This window comes from Stomoxys calcitrans, chromosome 4 (assembly GCF_963082655.1).
Source record: "Stomoxys calcitrans chromosome 4, idStoCalc2.1, whole genome shotgun sequence".
NCBI classification, from domain to species: Eukaryota; Metazoa; Arthropoda; class Insecta; order Diptera; family Muscidae; genus Stomoxys; species Stomoxys calcitrans.
This window is the reverse complement of record NC_081555.1, coordinates 73,455,658-73,479,115: the sequence shown is the minus strand read 5'-3', so window position 1 is coordinate 73,479,115 and position 23,458 is coordinate 73,455,658. Positions and strand designations below refer to the sequence as shown.

Here is a 23,458-nt window from a genome sequence, read left to right as displayed (position 1 = left end):
GATGGCAATACTAGGGTTTCGTCAATCCAAGACTGTGCCACCGGCAGCAGTGCCTCTCACTCGACCTCACGTGTTGTCTTAGGTATCCGATCGGAAACCTCTTAAATTCCTTTAAGGTTTCCTATCGTCGCCTCGTTTATGCCGCGATGGTATGACCGGCTCGTATCCTATATCCGCTCTCCCATCTCCCAGCCGCAATGGCTGCCTCATTCGTTATCAGTATGTCTATGGGTCGGATATCTAGAATAGTCACCAGTGTCCCAGTGGACGTGATCCTCATCGCTCCGCCTATGCCACGACAACATGTTTACTGAACCCGTTGCACTATTTCTACATCGCAGTCCACCAAACAACTAAGGCGTAAAGAAGTATTGGATTGGATTGGATCCGTGTGTCGGTACGCACATTGTTAAAAGCCCACTCAATGTCAATGCATACCGACAGAGTACGTCTTGGCATCAAAGGATTCTTCCACTTTATGCACAATCTCGTACTGGGCAGTCTCCACGAACCTTCTCTTGACATAGGCATGTTGTTTATATTTATGCAGTTTGTTGGATGTCCTACTCTTTCTCATGGTATTCGCAATACGTTTCATGGTTTTGAGTAGAAAAGACGTAAGGCTTATAGGCCTGTAGGCTTTTGGTGTCGCATAACTTGTATTACCTGGCTTGGGTATAAATACCAACCTTGCCTCCTGTCAGGCTTTCGGAGTATAAGCAAGTCCTGTGAAAATACATCCCAGATGGGGTGCCAGATAGTCGGCTTCCTTCTGTAGCAACGCCTGAAACATTCCATCAGGTCCGGGTGACTTAAATGCTTTGATGCTCCTCAAGGCTTCCTTCGATCAATCTCATTATTCCCTGATTCCGGTGTCTCCATGAGTTCCGTCGTTTCACGAGGAAAAGTCGTTTTTATTAAAGCCTCAAATTGCCCTCCGTTGTCTCTGCTCTCACTTCCATGTCGTCTACTAGCGTTTCAGTTTGGACATGGGATTTTGAGAAAAACTTTTTCATCTTGGCGTCGTTATTAACCTGGTCGCAAAGAAGCTTCCAGGAGGCACGTTTTGTTGCTCTGGTAATCTTATTGTATTCCTTGAGCCGCGTGTAATACACATCCCAATATACGTTTTTTTACGACCTGTTTTGTTAAAAAGTCTGCGGACCTCTTTTCCAATGTTGCGAATCTCTCCGGTCATCCAGGGTTTTTCATGGGCTGATTTTCTTTCTCGAAGAGGACAATTATCTTCGAAAGACTCCACTAGTGGGGTCGTAATCCTGTTGACCTTGTCGTCAATGTCTTCTATGCTTTGGCAATCTTAATCATCTTGCCCAAGTCTTCTTCTGACTAGTCTTGCGAATTTGGCCAGTTGGTTTTCAACTTATTATGGAAGCTTATCGGATTCGGCGCTGGTCGTGCGATTCTAAACTTGATGGTTTGAGAATGAGTCCGTGCGATTTTAAACTTGATGGTTTGAGTGATCCATGGAGACCTCTCAATCCTGAACCTTATTGTTTAGAACATATTGTCACATCAAAAACCTTCTCCCTAATCCTATTAACAAAGGTAGCGGTGTAACCAATATTATGTGTTATTAGGTCGTTGGTAATCAAGAATTCTGCCAGGGCTTGGCCCCGTTTTTTGATGTTGGTACTACCCCATGAAATGTGGTGAGATTTCGCATCGCACCCTTTTAGTACCCCATTTCCTATGTGGTTTACTTTCCTCACCAACCGTTGCAGCTCCGACGTAGGTGGCTCCACCGCCTCCTTGTATCATCATTATTGCATCCGACGTTGACAACTCTGAGGAAAATACCTAATTTAAATATTTATGACAAATAACGCAGGTCCTCGGCCAAGTACCAGTGTTAGCATTGAATAATTGGTAGTTGATATGGTTCAGTCCAGAAACTTTGTTTCGGATGGTACATGGCTCCTGAATTAAGGCAATATGAATCTTGCCTTTGCTGATTTTCTCCATCAGAGCGTGAGTAGTTGTCTCGCACTGGTGGAGGTTTATCTGAATGACCTCAATCATTGGTCCTCCATTAGATGGGCTTCATGTTCTTTAGACTGCATTGAATTTCCCGTCACTGCACTGCCTGATGTTTTAATATTAGGACCTTTGCATATCTTAGACCTCCGAATCTTGCCTATACTTGTCTTCCATATCTTGAGTAAATGGGCTTCTTGGGAGTAGGTTATGGTCTAATTGTCGGCGTTGTGCGTTGAGTTCTCTGTCACTGCACTGCTGGATTTTTCAGCATTAGGATCTTTATCCATCCTAGTCTGGTAATCTCGAGAAGTCGATGGTGGTTAGTATTAGGATCTTTGCCTACCCTAGTCTTCCCAATGTTAAGAGAGACGGTGATAATCTCTTTGTCGGCACCCTGTCTCTTAGGCGTTATTGAGTGTCCCGCCACTGGACCGCCTGATGGCTCAATAGGAGGATATTTGCCTATCCTTGTCTTTCCAATCTTGAAAAATCCGGCCATTGCCCTGTAGTACGCCATGCCTTAAGTCTTAGCCAAACTTGTCACGGAGACTTGATCAATGCCCAACACAAGTAGAGTTCGTTCCTCTTTCTCCTCCCTGTGGAAAACGTTCCATTTCTCCACGGCCAACTCTTGGTTTCGCATGTTTAAGACTTTAATCATGCGAAACCAAGAGTAGCGAATTCGCCGCCCACATCCTTGATGAAGACTGTCTCTGTGTGTGTGTCCATCTTTCTCACAAGATCGAAAGGGAGTGTGGATACTTCCAACGAGCTTTCTGATGGTATCAATAAATTCCGCTCTCTATACTCACAGCTCATAATTCGGATGAGAAGGCGTCTGGGCGGCTCCTTACCTTTCTCAGCAACCATCTTCTCCCTCTGTGATGGCTGTGGCATCCTTTTGGAAGTCACAGTCCCCCACCGTGCGCGTCCTTCGTTCCTGTTCTGATTTTGTCTCCCTCCACAGGACACTGTCTGGAGTCTTTAATGCGGAAGCTCTGGCTTGGATTTTAGCAGTGTTATGCTCTTCGGGAGATCTGATTCTGTTCCCTTCCGTTTCCGTCGAAGTGCTCGGAATATCAGTTCTATCCTTTCTAGAATCCTGCACTTTCGCCCGATTGCGCTGCCGGTGCATATTTCTCTATCTCCTTTGTCGTGCCCCGGATCGCTTTATCGGTCCCCTTGCTAGAGCAAAGCCCTCGCTAACTACCGCTGTCCTCATCACCCGATTCGGCTGCAATTACTGTTTCATTGACACTGTTGCTGTGTCATAACGTCTGGGGACGAGCTAGGCATCCCTCTGGTTTATCCGTCTCATCCTCATCAATAAATCTGACGACTGGTTGTGCGCTTGATGCAATACTCTCGACAACAGGTGCCAAGGCACCCACACCAATAGGGGGGCGGACACGGTCTGATGCCACCACCGCAGCTGTTGGGTCTTTTGACTCCATTTTGAAACTACTCCAAGATCCGGATGTTTTTTTTTTGAGGAGCGAAATGAAAGCAAGTCCGCTAAACTCGACGGTCGTCACAGCTACTTAATTAAACAATTTATTAAACAATACTTCTGTATAAAGAGATGGAGAAAGAAAAAGAAATTAGTTTTATAAAAAAAAAATATTGTGTTTTAGAGGAGCACACTCGTATTATTTTGAACACAGCTGTACATGTGCATTTCGCTATTCTTAGTAAAGGGTGATTTTTTTGAGGTTAGGATTTTCATGCATTAGTATTTGACAGATCACTTGGATTTTCAGACATGGTGTCAAAGAGAAAGATGCTCAGTATGCTTTGACATTTCATCATGAATAGACTTACTAACGAGCAACGCTTGCAAATCATTGAATTTTATTACCAAAATCAGTGTTCGGTTCGAAATGTGTTTTTGACAAATTTTGTTCAGCGATGAGGCTCATTTCTGGTTGAATGGCTACGTAAATAAGCAAAATTGCCGCATTTGGAGTGAAGAGCAACCAGAAGCCGTTCAAGAACTGTCCATGCATCCCGAAAAATGCACTGTTTGGTGTGGTTTGTACGCTGGTGGAATCATTGGACCGTATTTTTTCAAAGATGCTGTTGGACGCAACGTTACGGTGAATGAACACATTTCGAACCGAACACTGATTTTGGTAATAAAATTCAATGATTTGCAAGCGTTGCTCGTTAGTAAGTCTATTCATGATGAAATGTCAAAGCATACTGAGCATCTTTCTCTTTGACACCATGTCTGAAATCCCACGTGATCTGTCAAATACTAATGCATGAAAATCCTAACCTCAAAAAAATCACCCTTTATATCTTACAACTTAGAAGAATGCGCCATCACTCACTGTTATCAGCAGGCGCAACCAAGAGCCTGCAACTGAAGGCCTGCTAAATCGTAGATTAACATTTACATGAAACTCCTTAAAGTATGCTTTACGATTCAAAAAAGTAAAATTTTAATCAGCAACTGAATCCCTTTGGTCTGCATTAGCTTTAGTTATCAAAATAATTTAACAAATTTTTATTGCAGATCGCATCAGCTGATTGACATGGGAAATTACAAGGAAGTAAAAAATTACTACGTTCGGCCGGGCCAAAGCTTATGTACCCTTCAACATGGTTCGCATATGTCAATCTTTGCACGGTTTCTGTCTAAAAAAAGTTACTAAACATGTAACAAAATTCAATAATCGGGCGGTGCCGACTATAATGCACTCTACACCAACCTCAAAGAATATTTTGATTTATTTCGATGTCATAATTCACAACTTTATAAAAAAACTTCCATTTTCGTACAACCCATAATGGTTTTATATTATGATCTACTGTATTCGTTATGCTATAAGTAAAACAACAAATTGTTGTTTTCGCACATTGAAATACCTAATACAGATAGATATTCATTTATCGCATACATGCTATAAACAATGCATGTGCCTTAGAAATTCTTGTTGTGTTTTCAGAAGAAAGATGCCTTCAAGCTCCTACCGTTGAACCATCCAGATAGTTTTAACAGTGGAACTCCTTCTGACTACCATTGCGGAACACACACACACAGTAGATATTCTTTAGTCTATTATAACTCGACGTCTTCACAATTTCGGCAAACTTCGTCACTGGCAACCATCAGTCTGTTAGACACAATGACTGAGACGTCTTTTCTAGACAGTGACAGCAGAGCGGTAGACCTCTTCAAGCCTAGATTAGGCCACATCATTTTGAAATGTGCACCCCCCTTTGTGCCCATATATCATTCGTTGCTCATCGGTCCTGATCCTTAGCTTACATGTCCCTAGAGGCATACCCACAGATTCCAGTTCCCCTGGAATGTGTAAGGTGGTCTCGAAAGGTCGTCTGCTCTACAACTCCCTGGGATATCTATGTGGTGCGGCACCCAGAACAGGTAAATTTGAGTTGTTCAGCCATCTCGTTGAGAGCAGTGTTGCTGAAATACCAAGTTAATTATTAAAAAAATTGCCGGGGATAACTCAAAATTAATTCTCTTCATGTCGTTTCTTTGTATTCGTTAAGACTGCAGAAAAAAAACATGGATATCGAGAAGCCACGTACTGTTACAGGGGTCTAACTGCTCATAATTTCAGGAAAAGGGCTTGAGTTCTGATATTAACTATAAGTGGTACGAGTTTTAAAGGATATGTTCCAAATTTGGTAAATTCTTGTTAAAAAATGCAGCTATTATTTTTCTTCAGTCAGAAAACAGGGCTATGAGGCAGCTGCAACAAATGTGGTCAAATCTGATCCACACTCAAATGTTTAGGAGTCCATGCAACTCACAGTAGTGGCGAAAATGGGTAGTAAAAGCGCATTTCTGGGCTCAAAGACTTAAGTAGGGAGATCGCTTTATACAAACTCGGCATGGTTGTTTATTGAAATCGGGGAAAAAACGACTTTATGAACTCAAGATTCTTATCGGGTGATCGGTATAGTGGGGGCTATTTCAAAATATAGGTCATGTTTGAACTTAAGGCTATATCAACCAACAGACGGACGGACATGTCTAGATCCTCTATGAATAACAACAATCTTGTATTTTGTAGCGCTTAACAATAATAATCTGATGCGTTCCAAATGGAATGGCAAAATGGCCAACTCTTCGTAGGTGTAAATACATATACCGCATTTTTGGCTTGTAGAACATTTGGTAGGGTTTTTCATAAATTTTGGTAGCAAATAATTTTTCTTGAGTGGTAACACTGGTTAAGAGGTCTGCGACAATAAAACGCGGTCTTCGATTTAGAAATATGTTCCCCAAATTGCCTGGCTGTCAGAGAAGCCATTCCACCACTTCCTTAATTGCAAGGATCTCCGCTTGATATACACTACAGTGGCCGGGTAATCTTCTCGATATGTCCAGTTCTAGTTCTTCAGAGTATGTATTTGATATTACCAGGACTAACTTTTGCCAATGGCAATCTTTCCTCTTTCCATTTCCTCTGCTTTCAAGCCGGCCGTAATGCATCTTTTAGTATGTAAGTTAATAAACATTCTTACGCTAGAGTTGATGCCTAGAAACTCCAACTTGTTCAAGATTGACGTCGGTTTTGCATTATTGAAAGCACCTTCAATGTCAAGAAATGCTATCATAGTATATTCCTTGACAGCGAGAGAACTCTCTATATAGCCGACTAGGTCGTGAAGGGCTGTTTCAGTGGACTTTCCCTTACTATATGCGTGCTGTTGCCGCGACAGGCGATTTCCAGGGACCCTTGTACAAAGATATGTTTCTATCGACCCATGCTTCAAAACAACACGGGTAGTATCAGCGTCTGGTATACTGTAGCTTCTGTTTGCTAGTATTATTCTTCGGTTTATCTCACAACTGGTGTCATGTTTTCGGTTACGGCGGTGCCGAGATAGATAAAGTTGCTGACTATCTCAAAATTGTGGTTCCCAACTTTCACCATTTTTTTTTTTATCTGTTCGGTTTTTGAGTTGAAACCATCCATTTCGTCTTATCTCTATTTACTACCAGACCCATTTTCACTTACTTACTACTTCCAGTAACCGACCTACTATGTCGATGTCATCGGCATAGGCGTGTATCATGTGTTCTCTTGTGATTATTGCGCCATATCAATTCACATCTGCATCTCGTATTAGTTTCTCCAGCAGGATATTAAAGAGATCACACGATAAGCTGTCTCCTTGTCTGAAACCTCGTTTAGTATTAAATGGTCTTCTCCAAGATTTGGCGCAGTGTGAATATCTGGTCTAGGGTGGATTTATCAGGTCTAAAGCCGCATTGATAGGGCCCAATTATCTCATTGACTTTAGGTTTTAATCTTTCACACAGTACGCTCGAGAGTATCGTGTATGCGATGGGGAGGAGACTCATTCGTCTGTAGTTGGCGCATTCCGTCTTGTCTCCTTTCTTGTGTACGGGACATAATATGCTGAGTTTCCAATCATCGGGTATGCGTTCTTCTAGCCAGATTGCGCAGAGAAGCTGATGCATACGCCTTATCAGCTTGCCGCCTCCGGACTTGAATAGTTCAGCGGGTAACCCGTCGGCTCCTTCTGCCTTGTTGTTCTTTAGTCGGGTCGCTGCTACTTGGACCTCATTCTGACTTCTTACTAGGAGGTAAACATTCTATACCATCATCAGGTATTGGATCTGCGGTATCGTCTTCACCGACAACGTTGGACACTAGCAGTTGGGTAAAATTTGCTTTCCATATCCTCAGCATGCTAGCTGTGTCAGTTACCAGATTTCCTTCTTTGTCTCCGTAGGAGGATGTGCCTGCACCAAAACAATCGGTTTTATGTTTTTTCTTTGGAAGAATTTTCGGACTTCATTCTGACTCCTGTACATCTCAATTAGCTCACACTCACATCTTTTTATTTCCATTTTCTTTCTGCGGAATTGACGTTTCTTCTCTCACCTTTTCTCCCGATACGTCTCCTTCATCTGGCGCGTTGATACTGATTGCAGGGTTGCTCCATTTGCCGCATTCTTAGCTTCAGTAGCATCTCGACACGTTTGGTCGTACTTGGGGGGAGGCTTCCGGTACTCAAGTACGGATTTCGAGGCATGTTCCATGGAGTGGGCAATAGTTTGCCACTGCGCCATTATATTATCGGAACAAGGAGTGCTTTCAGCAAGCAGCTGGGTCAGTCGAGTGAAGTATATCGCTGCCATCTGTTGTGTTTGCAGCTCATCAATGTCGACCTTCCGTCCAGCGTCAGATCGTACTTTCCTCGCCATGTTCAAACGGGTGCGAAAGTTTGTAGCACCAAGGTAATGATCTGAATCTATATTCGCTCCACGGATCGATCGTACATCTAACACGCTGGATGAATGCCTTCCATACATCACAACGTGATCAATTTGGTTCGTCGTGTTTTGATCGGGTGACAGCCATGTGGCATTGTGAATATTTTTATGTCTGGTGGTACTAACTACCATGTTTTTTGCAGCGTCGAAATCTATTAGCCTCCACTTATTACTGGACGTTATCTCGTGGAGGTTAAAATTTCCGACTGTTGGACCAAAGATGTCTTCCTTCCCTATCTTCACATTAAAATCTCCCAGAACGGTTTAAACACCATGGGCGCGGCAGCGGTCATATTCTTTCTTTAGGCGCTTCAACCGGTGATATATCATCAGGATCTGGCAACTTGAAGGAGTCGAAACCTTTTATCGCCCAAAGGATTTTCGACTCACACATAACTTCCCCAAATGACCTCCGACGAATACATACCAGTGACAACCTCTTCTGGAGCCTTTCTCAGCTCGCAATTGTATATTTTAGCTCAGCCTTATACACGTCCCTATCGTGTGATACCCTTGTGGCTTTCGCCATATTGAAAAGTTTTCTGCAGCCCTTTCTTAGATCAACCAGTTCTGGGGTTCATCATGGCGGTCGTTTTTTGCTCCTTGGCTTGGCTCTACGACATAATGACACAAGCGAGTCATTCATGGCCTTCGTGATCCGCTTGACCATTGACCAGTTTGCAACTTATAATACATTCAACTTAATCGGACTGGAATCTGCCAGACTTTAGAGATCTGGGCGATAGTTGCTCAGACAAGTGTTCAGCAACTTCTGAGTTGCCTCCTGACTTCCCAACGCCACCACTTCTATACGCTTTAAGTTTCAACGAGACGGAGGTATAAAATCCTATAGATAGTGCGCATACTGCATGTCTCCCGTCCCAATCTACCAATCTTCTAGTAGATGGTTGAAAGGCTGAGATTGTAATCCCTAAGTCTTCCCTGAGGCAAGCCTTGGCATCCAAGGGTATACCATTGGCCGCAAAAGGAAGATCTTACTTCTTAACTAAATCCAATGCTGCTACGCCTGGCATGATCTCCCTAATCTTTTTCTGGGCGCAACGATACATTTCAATCCTATATGTGAATTTCCAGCGGACAGATGTATTCGAACTCCATTAAAAATCACAGACGGAAACTGATGGCTAGATTGACTTCAAGATGTTCAAGAATATTTATACATTTTGCTGGGTAGCAGATCAATATTCTGAGGATTTACTAGTTATTCCCCTAATCGTGGGTAAAAAAGAGCTAACAATTATTATTCATATTAATTAGACTTTAAGTTGGTTAATTACCTACAATATTTACCACGCAGGCCGTGCTTGCCATTTTGCAATATATTTTACCATTTATTCGAAAGGTATACTACATAAAAAATAAATACTACATTTAAATAAAGACTAAATTAGGAAATAAAAAATATCACAAACAAATTAATACTTTAAGGCACGGCTATTGGAGACATCGTCAAACACATCTCAGACTCAAATGCCAGGAGGGAAAATGCATGAACTCAATCAGCTAAATAGAAATTTTAAACTAAAGTCTTTATAAGACAACAACATCGAAATATAAGCAGCTGCTGCAGTCAATTAGGGGCAGATATGCCTTTAGAATCTTAGAAACGGTTTATTTCCAACTTATTTTTACTGACTTCTCGAATGACGGGTATTTCGGCACGGCTGGGGGAAAGAGAAGAAGGCGATTAGTATCTTAATACAAATACAAACAACCACAAGAACAAAACACCACATCGATAACACAAAACATAAACTAGACTTATTATTAAAGTAAATGTTTTTACAATTAGCAATGAGTCAGTCCATATGGACTGCAGCAATCACATATACAAAATAACCCAGCACACCAAACCGAATAGCTATCCAAAGGCCTCCAGTGTGCCTTATGAGTCAGTCCATGGCACACCGCTAACTACATTTGCTTGAGAAAAAAAAAATACAAAAGCTTTTCTGTTAGGTTGTGTTTCTGAAATAAGCAACAATACACCAATTACACCCAGCAAACAATTTCACTTATGTTTCACACAAACTCAGTTTTGGTACAAAATAAATCTTTATTGACAATATATATATATATATATAAATTTTTAATACATATATAAAAAGCATTATTTGCCGTAGGGGGCTATAGAAAAAATATTACAAAGGTAAATGCATATCAAAAAAAAAAACGATTTTCTTATCGGTACATTCATATTATGGGGAGGTAGAAAATCTCTGTGTTGTTTTTACAATTTTTTTCCAAAAGCGATTCGATACTGATGTGATTTGTTCCTTTTGTTGACAAATTCATTTTAGAAAAAAACTCGGTACATATATAACTTACAACTATTGTTTGTATACAAATAACACTGATTATGAGGATTCATGGTAAACACATCTCATTTTCTACATTCTCTCAATTTTAAACACAACATGAAACATTTTACGCACGTTGATGTACATAGGTATGCATGGACATGAATCAAGACATTTACGTTCTGAAAATGGAAATGGTGTCCATCAAGAAGACAGCACCATTGATGATCATCAGAGATCCAGCAGCCAAGGCATTGCGTTTGCTTTCCTTGAACAAGAGATCGGATCTATCATGCCATTGATCAATGATCAAGGCGCCAGAGATAACAAACAACACACAGCCAATGATGGAGAATAGACCGTTAATACGTTTTTCCACTACAGAATTGATGACATGGCCTAAACACGAAGGAAGACAAAGAAAGAAAGGATAGGCATTTTTTTGAATTTTCTAAATTGCATTTACTTACCAATTAATATGACACCACAGATCACAGCGAAACCACCCATGGTACCACAAACGATCAGGGCATTGTTGGAGAAATTGCCACTTGTTTCCCAAAGGACAATGCAAACGATGGCAATAACCTGTAAAAAAATTAGGAAGAAATCGATATTAGCACAATGAATTCTTGAATTCGTGTGTGATAAAGGCACATCTTTTCTAAATGATGAATAAGATCACAGATGCAGAAATTGCGGTGAACATATGAAAATACAATCAACCCACAATCACCCTGACATCTGTGTTGTGTGTAAGCCAGTGAGTTCGAAATTGTAATTTGGCTGTCCTCGTATAATGACAGGATTTTTTATACAAAGTCAAGAGAAGATCCAAAATTTGCTGTAATGGAAAAGAATTCTTCAGTCTGCCGTATCTTAAAACGACACTCATTAGGACAACGAGCTTCAAAAAACTAATGCCACAAGTAGTTTCACGACAAGTCTCACAATGAACGAAGTAATACCAACACGACCCAGAGAATTGAAACTCCTTACATGAATGGTTCCAAGGCATTCTGAATTTCAGAGCCTGTAACTGTATGATATAGGTTAATTTTTTAACCCTACAAAATGTGGGACCAAATAGTTCTACATTTTGTATATTTTGTTTTGTTATGTTCAAACGTGCAGGTAAGAAATGACACGGAGCTGATCTTACATCTTCACAACTATCCGTATTGATACGTAGGTCTAATACAAACATATACTTTCATGTCTATCACCTGGAATACAGTCTTGAGTTGAATAACGTCGCAATGCTACAAACTTAATACAGGTAAATAGTAAACTGTAAGGATACCACGTAACTATAGAACAAGTTAAGAAAAATAAACAACAAAGTCTCTCTCTCTCTCTCTCAACAAAATCATATTTTCAACTCAGTTTTTCAATATAATAAACGATTCTGCTAGAAATATGAAAGCATTTATTATGGCCATTGAACCGGCCACATTCAATGCATTCTTATCCTTGGCCATTGGATGAGTGGGAGTCCATTGTTGTATAATAACTGAGCCGGAAGATATGAACAGAACTATAGCAGCCAAATTGAAGAGAATTGCAACACGTTTATCGATCGCTCCATCAATTATCAGACCTATAGAAAAGAAAATTTCCAATTATTTACTAAATATTTTGTATGTTCCCCAACAGTTTATTACCAATCAACAAGCAAGTGTCTATGATCAGATATCCACTGAGAGTTCCACAAATCAGCATCGCTTGGCTGCTGTAACTGTGGTCCGAAGTGCATTCGATGAGAATAATGCAAATGGCGGTAAAGATCTGGTGTGAACATTTTTATTCAAATTATTAAGTGTTGAAAGAGACTGCACATAACATTTAAAGGCAAGACTTACATGAGTTGAGATAGGGGAAAATATTGAAATTGTTTTACAAAAATCACAAGAGACAAGAGAGATATCGTAAACTTGTATAGATGTAACATTCACAAACTGAAGGAACTAGCTAAGTTTTAGAAAAGAAAAACATTTTTCTTTCACAAACTGAAGGGACTAACTACGTTTTAGAAAAGAAGAACATTTTTCTTTTGAAACTACAACAAGTCATAAGGAGACAAACTAAGTTAATCCAACAATCTATTGGTTTAATGAAATAATGCAAGCAGAAGAAGAAAAATACAAGGAATACGATTTAATTTCGTTGAAATTGCATATTCACCAAAATATTGTATCACATATACAAATATATAGAAAGGTAGCAGAATAACAATATAAACTAGTTGAAATATTCACCAAAGCATTTTTTTCTTCAATATATGATTCCATGGATATTCAATACGTTTATAGTAGATGTAATTTAAAAGTGAACCATGTTGTACATGCTTCGTTAGAATAGGAGCAATACGTTATATCATTTTAATACTGCAATATCAATAAACATTCATACCTAATTTAGCACAACGTCTCGTAAACACCTACGCAAGTATGGATATTTAACTTAATAATGATATTCCCCATTTTTGGGAATACCCTACCGAGAGAAATACATTTTCATCTACTGCTAACGATATTCAGCAACTTTTGTTTACTAATTGATAGGAAAAGTAAATAAATTTGAAATATTAGAATTGTGGGAGGGAGAGGGGGATAGAAACTTATTCATGCCCAAGTTGATTTCGTGTTACTATAACTTAAACTAAACTATAATGTTTAACAGATAAAACATAAACCGATTTCAACAATTTACTCAATTGTTGTAAAACTACATCCAACTTCTATTTATAAACAAAAATCTAAACAAAATTCTTATGGTTGATGTCATGGAATAGTTGAGAAACCATGGAGAACCTCGACTTATATTCACCCGGCACTTGTATATTTCATCACCCTTTTTCAGAAAATCACACGAGTTTGAATGTTTTGATTAAAGTCAATAAATTGAATTTCATTTTGTCGAGATACGTATGACCAAACAAGGCAAGTCGTTAGAATTGCAAAGCAAATACGATAAGCATGTCATTTTCTATGAAAAATTTTAACATGTAATAGTCACGTTAGTGTAAAAAAAAATTATATGGGCTCTCTTAATTCAATCAACTACAATTATTTAATAGGCAGTATTACAAGTTGATGTTATAATTATACCCATTAAAACTACCGTGGCACATGGTATTATAGCTTAATAAAAGCAGAAGTGATAGACCCATTGATAAGTTTAACGATCTACTCAGAGTCATCTGCTGATTCGCTTTAGCCATGTCCGCCTGTCAGTCTAACTATGCTTATTTGTGTGAAACCTACAGATTGCAATTTCCATTCGATCATATTCAAATTTAACACGGACATGTTGTTTGACCTAAAGACCAAGTCTTCTGATATGAAAGAATTTGGCTCAGTATTGGATATAGATTCATTATATATGTTGGTTTAGTCTAATATTAGACAAATGTGGTCAACAAATCCTCTCGAAATTTTGGACGAAGGATTGCCTTATGACTCTTAAGGTTACTGGAGAATGAAAGAAGTCCGATTTGGACTAATATTACAACAATGTGATAAGTTGTCAACAAAACCTCACAAAATTTGGTACGAAGGACTCTATAATGACTCTTGAGATTACTGCAAGAATCGTTTTATGTTAAGACATAGATATATTCTTGAAGGCACCTTCATTGCCCACTTCCAGATAACCTTTTTTTCAATCAAGCAACAAGCAAGGGATGTCCCCTATATATGCAGTGCATTGCGTTGGAGAGGATAGTTAAGTAATGTAGGGGGGGAAGAGGGGTAGTAGTGTTTATTAACACTTGCTTTGAATTTCTGGATGTCGTAAGTGGCGGGAATAATATCCGCCGGATGTCGATTCCACAGACGAACCGTCCTTGCGAAAAAATAATTCTCCCGGTGTGTGCTTCTAGAAAATCTTGTAATTCTGACAAACAACCTCAAGTCAGGAATCTGAAGACTGATTTCCTAAGAACACCCACCGTGGAAGAATCGATAGAACAGCGCCACACAACCCACATTTCGACGATGCCCAAGGAAAACAATAGAGTTGAATACCCTAGCATCTCCAATCAACACCAACGACCGCCTCTGGACACGGTCAAGCAGCTCTAAGGATGATTTTGGAGCACCGGCCCATATATGCGAGTTATATTCCATCTTCGGCCTGATGTACGTAGTGAAGATATTAAGAATCTAAAGCACTAAAGTTGGACATACCCGACCTTTTGATATCCTACACCACATTGGGTATGCCTGCAATGTCGTCCAAATTAAAAATTGTTTAGAACTTGAAATGAAGAATTTGGAACATTATCCGTATATATTGTGGAAGTCATAGAGGTAATCGCTTTGCAAAATTTTGGGAAGAAGAAGGTCATAAATGTGGTTGCAAAGGGCTTAAAAGTGAAAATTAGGTAATATATATATTTGGGAGCTATATATGTAAATCAGTACCGATATCTAAGAAATTCACCAGTTATCGGAAGAGTTATAACCTCACTTAATTATCACTGTCACAAAATTATTGAAATCGGACTAATTTAAATCTGAACCGAATCCGACGAAAATATATACATGTTGTAATATTCGTAGAAGAATATCACAATTTTGCGTTAAGCAAAATGTTAGGAAGATCGCTTGATAAATGCGCTTACAAAGGTTCCAGAAGTATACAACGGGCGATACATATACACACAGTCAATCAAATAAATTTACACACTATTCAACAAAAAACTAGTTAAAATGCTCATGGTGTAAAATTTCTTAATGTGTCTCTTTCTTCTTTGCTCAAGCACATATTCATGTATCCAATACGTATAACTAATGTTCAGATATCACTTTTACTTGTGCTCTTATAGCTACGAAAAAGGATAAAGCTAGAAAAATAAATCATACAATTTTTCGTACACAACCCACATCTCCTTATATTTTTACTAATTTGTGGGACTTTTGAGGAGTTATATTGCACTTTACATTGTTCGTAAATAGTATAGTAAATGTAACGATCATTCCAGACGATTTCTTCGCAAATCAAATTTATAGGACCAAAGTATACCTCAAAATATGGCAAGGTGCAGAAATTTCTTTGTAAAAGCGAAAATTAATTAATTTTGGTGACATTGTCCTAAATTCCACAAATTTCGACAGCTAAGTTGACGTTGAATGTGTACGAATGTAGCAATAAAAAATAAAAAAATTCTGTATAGGGCCGGTTGTGTACCACGTCAAAAAGGTTTACTTTCAAGAGCAACAAAAAAAATTGTTTGAAGTTGACTACACAACACTTAGGGTTATCAAAATCTTTCTTAGAAAATGTTCAGCTTAGGGATAAGTGAAAATAGAACATTTCTGAGTCAGACTGTACAATAAAATGTTGGAAAATCTAATAAGGCTTTGAAAGAAAAAAAAATTCCTAGCTAAATCATGACATTATCTCAATTTGGCTAAGGGGTGCCCTCGCTTTGTTAAACTAGTGTTTATCGTCGAAAAATGCATAAACCTATTGATCTAAATCTAAACCGATTTGGAACCAAGTGTGGAATACAAGTGCCATAATTGAAGCAAATATTATTGTCAACCAACCGTAGGGCGCTTATAGAGTTCGAAAATGAAAATGAAGTGATTGTTAAGAGCTTTTTACACCCGTAAAAGCATCTGACATGAATCCAATAGGCCAAATCGGAGAATTGCCGGAAAAGCATCCAATAAAACACAACATTTCATCTAAGGAACATAGGGGAAATTGACACCAAAATTTGGTTAAAAGTATCGCGATTTTAGTACAAAAATTAATTAATTAAAAAGATATTAAATTCTATTGCTTGAGCAACTTTCAGTATTATATAACAGTACATTGTCTAAAAAGTGATGTAAAAGATGACCTATTAAACTGATGCAATTTATGATTATAACAGAGCAATACAGGTTATATTATAGAAGCTGTACTAGCGGACGAAGAATGAATCTTTCACAGGATATTATCAATTGATCATAATATATAAATGCTGCAGCCGGGCAAAAACATTTCAAATTCCTGATCTGATCTATGGGTGTGAACTTTTGCGAAATGCGATTCACTAAGCCAACGGCAATAAAATGTAGTATTCAACAGCATAAATATGGTATAAGAAGGATTCAACATATTTCTCATTTGGCTACTACCCTTTATGGCTGTAGTTTCGACAATCTATTGGGTTGCTCAAAAAGTAATTGCGGATTTTTCATATAGTCGGCGTTGACAAATTTTTTCACAGCTTGTGACTCTGTAATTGCATTCTTTCTTCTGTCAGTTATCAGCTGTTACTTTTAGCTTTGCTTTAGAAAAAAACTGTAAAAAAAAGTATATTTGATTAAAGTTCATTCTAAGTTTTATTAAAAATGCATTTACTTTCTTTTAAAAAATCCGCAATTACTTTTTGGGCAACCCAATACATAGAACTAGATCTCCCAAACTAAATTTGGTGCGAATAATCCTCTTATTGCTCCTCAGCACAAATTTAAATTTTGACAATTAAGCCTGCATACCCAATGTGGTATAGAGTATAAAAAGGTCGGTTTTGTCCGATTTTAGTCCTTTCGTACTTGTTTTTATTTTAATTCTCATTTCTTACTATTCATACAATAATAGAACCTTTTTCTAGTCTTCATGAAACATGTATGCTTAACAATAGAAAACCAGCTAGAATTATCGAATTCATTTTCTAAGAAATTTATTTTCTTGGGTAGATTGTTTTTATGACACAGATTCTTTCGCAGAAGCAAAATAATCCCCATTAGTCATCCTGTTGTGGTTGAAGTTATCACCGCAAAATTAGCACACAAAAAGCACAATTTATTCATGCAAAAATTTACATATGTACATATGGTTTTCTGATAAGAATGTTGTTGTCATTATGCATTGCTAAAATTGCAGTAAGAATATGTACTTTTAACAAAAGGGAATCTAAAAATAAATCCGAATTGTGGAATGGTTGATAATCGAATTCGGGAGCAATAACACCAAAACCCATAGGCTTATCAAAATATATTTTCGTAACTTTGAATAGCGAACTTTTTAACGAATAAAATCCAAAATCCATGGTCAGATAAGCTCGAATTTCATCCCTTTAAGAAAGAAAAAAAAATATACAAATTTGCCTACCAATATTCCATTAAAAAACCATGGTGATTTTTTCGCACATTTTCGCTTTTCCTGAAACTTTACTTCATAAAATGGTTTATGACATGGAGATCTTATGTACCAAATATAGAATATACATGTATGATCGGAACGAAATACTAAGCATCTGTCGAAAAAGAAGGCCAGGCGAACTAAATATAGTCAATCTGATCCAGATTTGCCCAGGTTTTTGGTGGGCCGATTACATTGTCCGCTGATCGCACTATAAAATACCAAATATGGGGGTGAAAACTGAGAACTTAACACCTCTTTCAGTTTTCGCTATACTGACCTAGAACTTTGATTCCCATTTGGAATTTTCCAACACCCAGATCATGAGCCTTAAATTGTGTCAAATCTTTGAAGTTAGGGACCTTTTTAAGAATGTATCATTATTTGAGACTTATTTAAAATATGTTAGAGCTATTAAATGTATATCAGCAGCGGTGGTTATCCCCTCCTAATGCTGGCGACATTTATGCCATGTAAAATCTTCTCCCCAAAGAGGTGTCCCACTGGGGCACGCCGTTCGGACTCGGCTGTAAAAAGGAGGTCCCTCATCATTCAGCTTAAGCTTCAACCGGATAGCACTCATTGATATGTGAGAAGTTTGCCCCTGCTCCTTAATAGGTTGTACATGGGCAAATTTTCAATTTGAATTTAGCATCAACGCCTTTTTTGCGAATGCGTGATGACTGCAGTGTTTTTTAGGAAGTTTTTGCCATAAATAAGGCATCAGAGATTGTGCTATATGGGGGAATAGATCGACCTAACAACTGTATTTGCAGCGATAGTCAAGCAGCTTTGAAGGCTTTAAGAAGCGCGAGTGTAAGATCTAAACTGTTGGGTCTTTGTCAAGAGATTTTATATTATCTTCAGGGGTATCAAAACCTGGCTTTATGCTGGGTTCCTGGACATAAGGATATTTTAGAAAACGCGATGGTGGACATTCATGCGACAACCTTGCTCTTGTATCAGTAATTGATATATACACCTACCACTGTCGAAGGTTTTTGACAGAATTAACGAATGGTATAAGAATTCATGGTTAAATCCCCTGAATTCATAAGTCGAATGTGAACAAACAACACTGCTGTGGGACGAACAATCGAATTTAAACATAGATAGTCTGTTGTTAATGGAGAAGGCACATGGTTTTCGTAATTATAAATTCGTGTTATATCAAGTGGTTTGCCTTTTCTTCCCAATGATACTTAGCTTTGTGAAGAGAATTCATTGGAAGAAGAAGAGGGATGATAGACAATCACAATGGGACTTATTCTGGCCAACGTGGATGTCTAGACTACAGTCTTGGCATCATCCTCCGCCAACCTAACCTTACCTAACCATTACCAAAAGCTCTTTTTGTTTATCCTGAACATAGCTATTTCTTTTCCATAAAATATACCACCGAAGGGTTCCTCCTCAAAACAAAATTATATCGCTTGTTAAAACAAATGTTTAGTTTAAATCCCTTCTTTTACCATTAAATGGGATAACATTTTATGAAAACGAACATTGCACAACGATATCAATTTTGTCCTAACTTTTGAGCCAAAGATAACGCACATCATTTAAATATGTATATTTTTCCAAATATTTAAGGTATCATTACATTTGGTGAAATATTTTTTTTCTATTTGGTATTAAAAAATTAATATCCTCAAGAGAAGTTTAAACTGAACTTAACTTTGCGAATTATTTTTTAGATCTTACAGAATTTTTCTGATGGTCAAAATATCATTAAATTTTAGGAGATTGTCTTTGGGACAATAACAACGTTGTACAAAAAAGTCTTACAAATAGGACCGTCTTTAAATGTTTAAACTTTTAAAGTAAAGGTGCTTAGTTCAATAGTTGAATTTTTCCTTCAAAGATAACTTATAGACTTCCCAGTACATTTACTTTATGTTTGGCCAGAAAGCAGTTTTCTTAAAACATTTTATTTATACCCTCAACAATAGGATGTTGGAGTTAAAGGCGTTCACAGTTAAAACTGATTGCTTCAGTTTGGTCGTTTTCAACATTCAGGGAGTACAGATAAGTAGAATTCAGTTTCTGTAACAAGTTGGTACTGTTATTTTTTAACGAAATTAAGTGTGAATGAATAAAGAGAAAAAGAGAGTAACATGTCTGTTTTCCTATGGTTTCTTCAGACAGGTCTAAACAGATATTGGTGGTGATACAACAAATATTTGTGATACGCTGTCTAATCATAGCCCCACGAAGTTGCTTGCTCTGTTCTTCTTTCCTTTGCCCGCAGGTAAACGAAATTATGTGCGGATGTATGTTGGTGCCCATCTACAATTCACAAACAATTTTATTTATTTCACTTCTAGTAATTTGAAAATATTTGTGGCAAGAACAAGAAAACAAATACATATGTTCCTCACTCGAATCCCTTTTTATACCCTCCACCATAGGATGATACTTATTTCGTCATTCTGTTTGTAACACCTAGAAATATGCGTCTAAGACCCCATAAAGTATATATATATTCTTGATCGTCATGACATTTTAAGTCGAACTAGCCATGTCCGTCTGTCGGTCCGTCCGTTTGTCTAACGAAAGCTAGCTAACTTTTGAAGTAGCAAAGCTAGCCGCTTGAAATTTTGTACAAATACTTCTACTACTATTAGTGTAGGTCAGTTGGGATTGTAAATGGGCCAAATCGGTCCATGTTTTGAAATAGCTGCCATATAAACCGATCTTGGGTCTTAACTTTTTGAGCCTCTATATGGCGTAATTCTTGTCCGATTGGACTGAATTTTGCACGTAGTGTTTTGATATCACTTCCAACAACTGTGCTAAGTATGGTTCCAGTCGATACATAATTTGATACAGCTGCCATATAAACCGATCTTGGGTCTTGACTTCTTGAGCTTTTAGAAGGCGCAAATCTTATCCGATTTGGGTGTTATTTTGCACGTGGTGTTTTGGTATCACTTCCAAACTTTGGCATAGGTGCCACAAAAACCGATCTTGGATCTCGACTTCTTGAGCCGCTACAGGGCGCAATTCTCATCCGATTTGGTTAAAATTTTGCATGAGATGTTGTGATATGACTTCCAAAAACTGTGATGAGTATGGCGCAAATCGGTACATAACCTGATGTAGCTGCTATATAAACCGATCTGGGTCCTTGACTTCTTAAGCCTCTAGAGAGAGCAGTTCTCATCTGATTTAGCACACATTTTGTACAACGGCTTCTCCCATGGCCCTCAACATACGTGTGAAATATGGTCGGAATCGATCTATAGCTTGATACAGCTCCCAAATAATCCGGTCTCCTGATATTGCTTCTTAAGCCCCTGCAAGGCGGAATTATTACCCGAATGGACTCAAATATTACACAATAACTTCTACAATGTTCAGCATTCAATTAATTTATGGTCCGAATCGGACTATACCTTGTTATAGCTTCAATAGCATAACAGTTCTTATTCATTATTTTTTGTTTGCCTAAAAAGAGATAGCGCGCAAAGAACTCGACATGCGACCCATGGTGGAGGGTATATAAAATTCGGCCCGGCCGAACTTAGCACGCTCTTACTTGTTCTCTCTGTTATCGATCAATGAGGGCGCATAAGCAAAGCATTCAGGATCCTATATATATATATATATATATATATATATATATATATATATATATATATATATATATATATATATATATATATATATATATATATATATATATATATATATATATATATATATATATATATATATATATATATATATATATATATAGCACCTCTCTAAATTTGACATCTCAATCTGGTGGACACTACTGTACTGTTCAATACAAGTTCTTTGTAGTTTATTCCATATTCTACTATAAGCTGTTAATAAGCCTTCTATAAAGCTTTCTAATACATATTAGATCTTTTCTGATAAAGGGTGATTTTTTTGAGGTTAGGATTTTCATGCATTAGTATTTGACAGATCACGTGGGATTTCACACATGGTGTCAAAGAGAAAGATGCTCAGTATGCTTTGACATTTCATCATGAATAGACTTACTAACGAGCAACGCTTGCAAATCATTGAATTTTATTACCAAAATCAGTGTTCGGTTCGAAATGTGTTCATTCACCGTAACGTTGCGTCCAACAGCATCTTTGAAAAAATACGGTCCAATGATTCCACCAGCGTACAAACCACACCAAACAGTGCATTTTTCGGGATGCATGGGCAGTTCTTGAACGGCTTCTGGTTGCTCTTCACTCCAAATGCGGCAATTTTGCTTATTTACGTAGCCATTCAACCAGAAATGAGCCTCATCGCTGAACAAAATTTGTCAAAATTTGAACACATTTCGAACCGAACACTGATTTTGGTAATAAAATTCAATGATTTGCAAGCGTTGCTCGTTAGTAAGTCTATTCATGATGAAATGTCAAAGTAAAGTAGTAAATTTGACATCTCAATCTGGTGGACACTACTGTACTGTTCAATACAAGTTCTTTGTAGTTCATTCCATATTCTACTATAAGCTGTTTATAAGCCTTCTATAACGCTTTCTAATACATATTAGATCTTTTCTGATACATCCTTTGCACAAGACATATGTATGTTATAGACCATAGATAGTTTCAAGTTTATATCAATCCAAATAATCTTCCTTCCGCACTCAAACTTTGTTCCCTTTTCTTGAAGTATCAGTTAATATGATATTAAGTACAAACGATGAATCTCAAACGTTTGACAAAAGCCATAATAGTTCCCTTCGGCGTTTTAGTTTTGAAATTTCATTTCATTTTCTCCAACACACCCACTTGTCCACATGTAATATCCGTTCATCCCATACATATATGCATATATGGCATCGAACTCGAGTACCTTGCACATATGTTGGCAATTGATTGATTTCGCTAACATAACACATTTTCAATTTTATGACAAACATAAACAAATGTTTCGAATTTAATTTCCCTAACATGATGTGAGGACCAGATGTTTTCAAAATCTGACCAGCCATGTATAGTGTACATGGTAATAAAATATGGGGCAATGCCTATCGCCGTAATCCCCTCAATCAACTTACGCACAGGTTGTTCACAAAATTCCAAGCTAAATGTATGACATCATTTCCCATTTAAATTCCATATGAAATCAGGCATGAAATCTTTTGTTTAGAATTTTCTCATATTGAGTGTAAAGCGAATTACTAAGTCAATACCATGAGATTTGAATGAGTAAACATGATTGCATTTTGTTTTTAATATTTTGATTTTTTTTCCTGTTGGTCGATTTCAATGATGGACTGACTGACCCATGAATTTGTTCGCAGAATTTCAATTAGAAAAATAAAAACAAAAACGTGTAGAGAATTTTAAGAGGGCAAGTTAATATAAAATTTCTTCATATTTTATAAATTTTTCTTATAAATCGTAAGGTCGTTAATAGACTAGAGTACCAAAAATAAAAGCTGATAAAACAATATGGTCTAATTTTTAGAATACAACAAAATATAAAGAAGTTGATGTCATCATTGTTTATAAGCAACACACTGTTTGTTTGTGACTTTGTTTGGCCATATGAATATGGTGAATTCTCTGGAAGATAACATGGCTTTGAGAGTCTCTAAAGTGTTAAATATTTAGAGTGCCTGTTATGAACAATTAAAATTCTTGAACAACTCAGTGATTACAATCCAGATTGGCATTTTAATTTGCAAAATTGCTCACTTCCGACTGTGTGATTTTCTTTTTAATTTTAG

At 37.6% G+C, this 23,458-nt stretch overlaps 1 protein-coding gene across 1 annotated transcript in view; it reads right to left on the bottom strand.

Moving 5' to 3' along the window:
* Positions 1 to 10,338: 10,338 nt before the first annotated feature.
* LOC106091564 (protein snakeskin) overlaps positions 10,339 to 23,458 on the bottom strand; it is a 40,671-nt gene continuing 27,551 nt past the window's right edge. Inside the window, exons 2-3 of the mRNA XM_013258114.2 lie at positions 11,073 to 11,190; positions 10,339 to 11,001 (exon numbers count right to left, since the gene is read on the bottom strand). Of these exons, the coding sequence (XP_013113568.1) occupies positions 10,778 to 11,001; positions 11,073 to 11,190 (342 nt within the window). The 3' untranslated portion in view covers positions 10,339 to 10,777. The remainder of the gene's footprint in view (positions 11,002 to 11,072; positions 11,191 to 23,458) is intronic.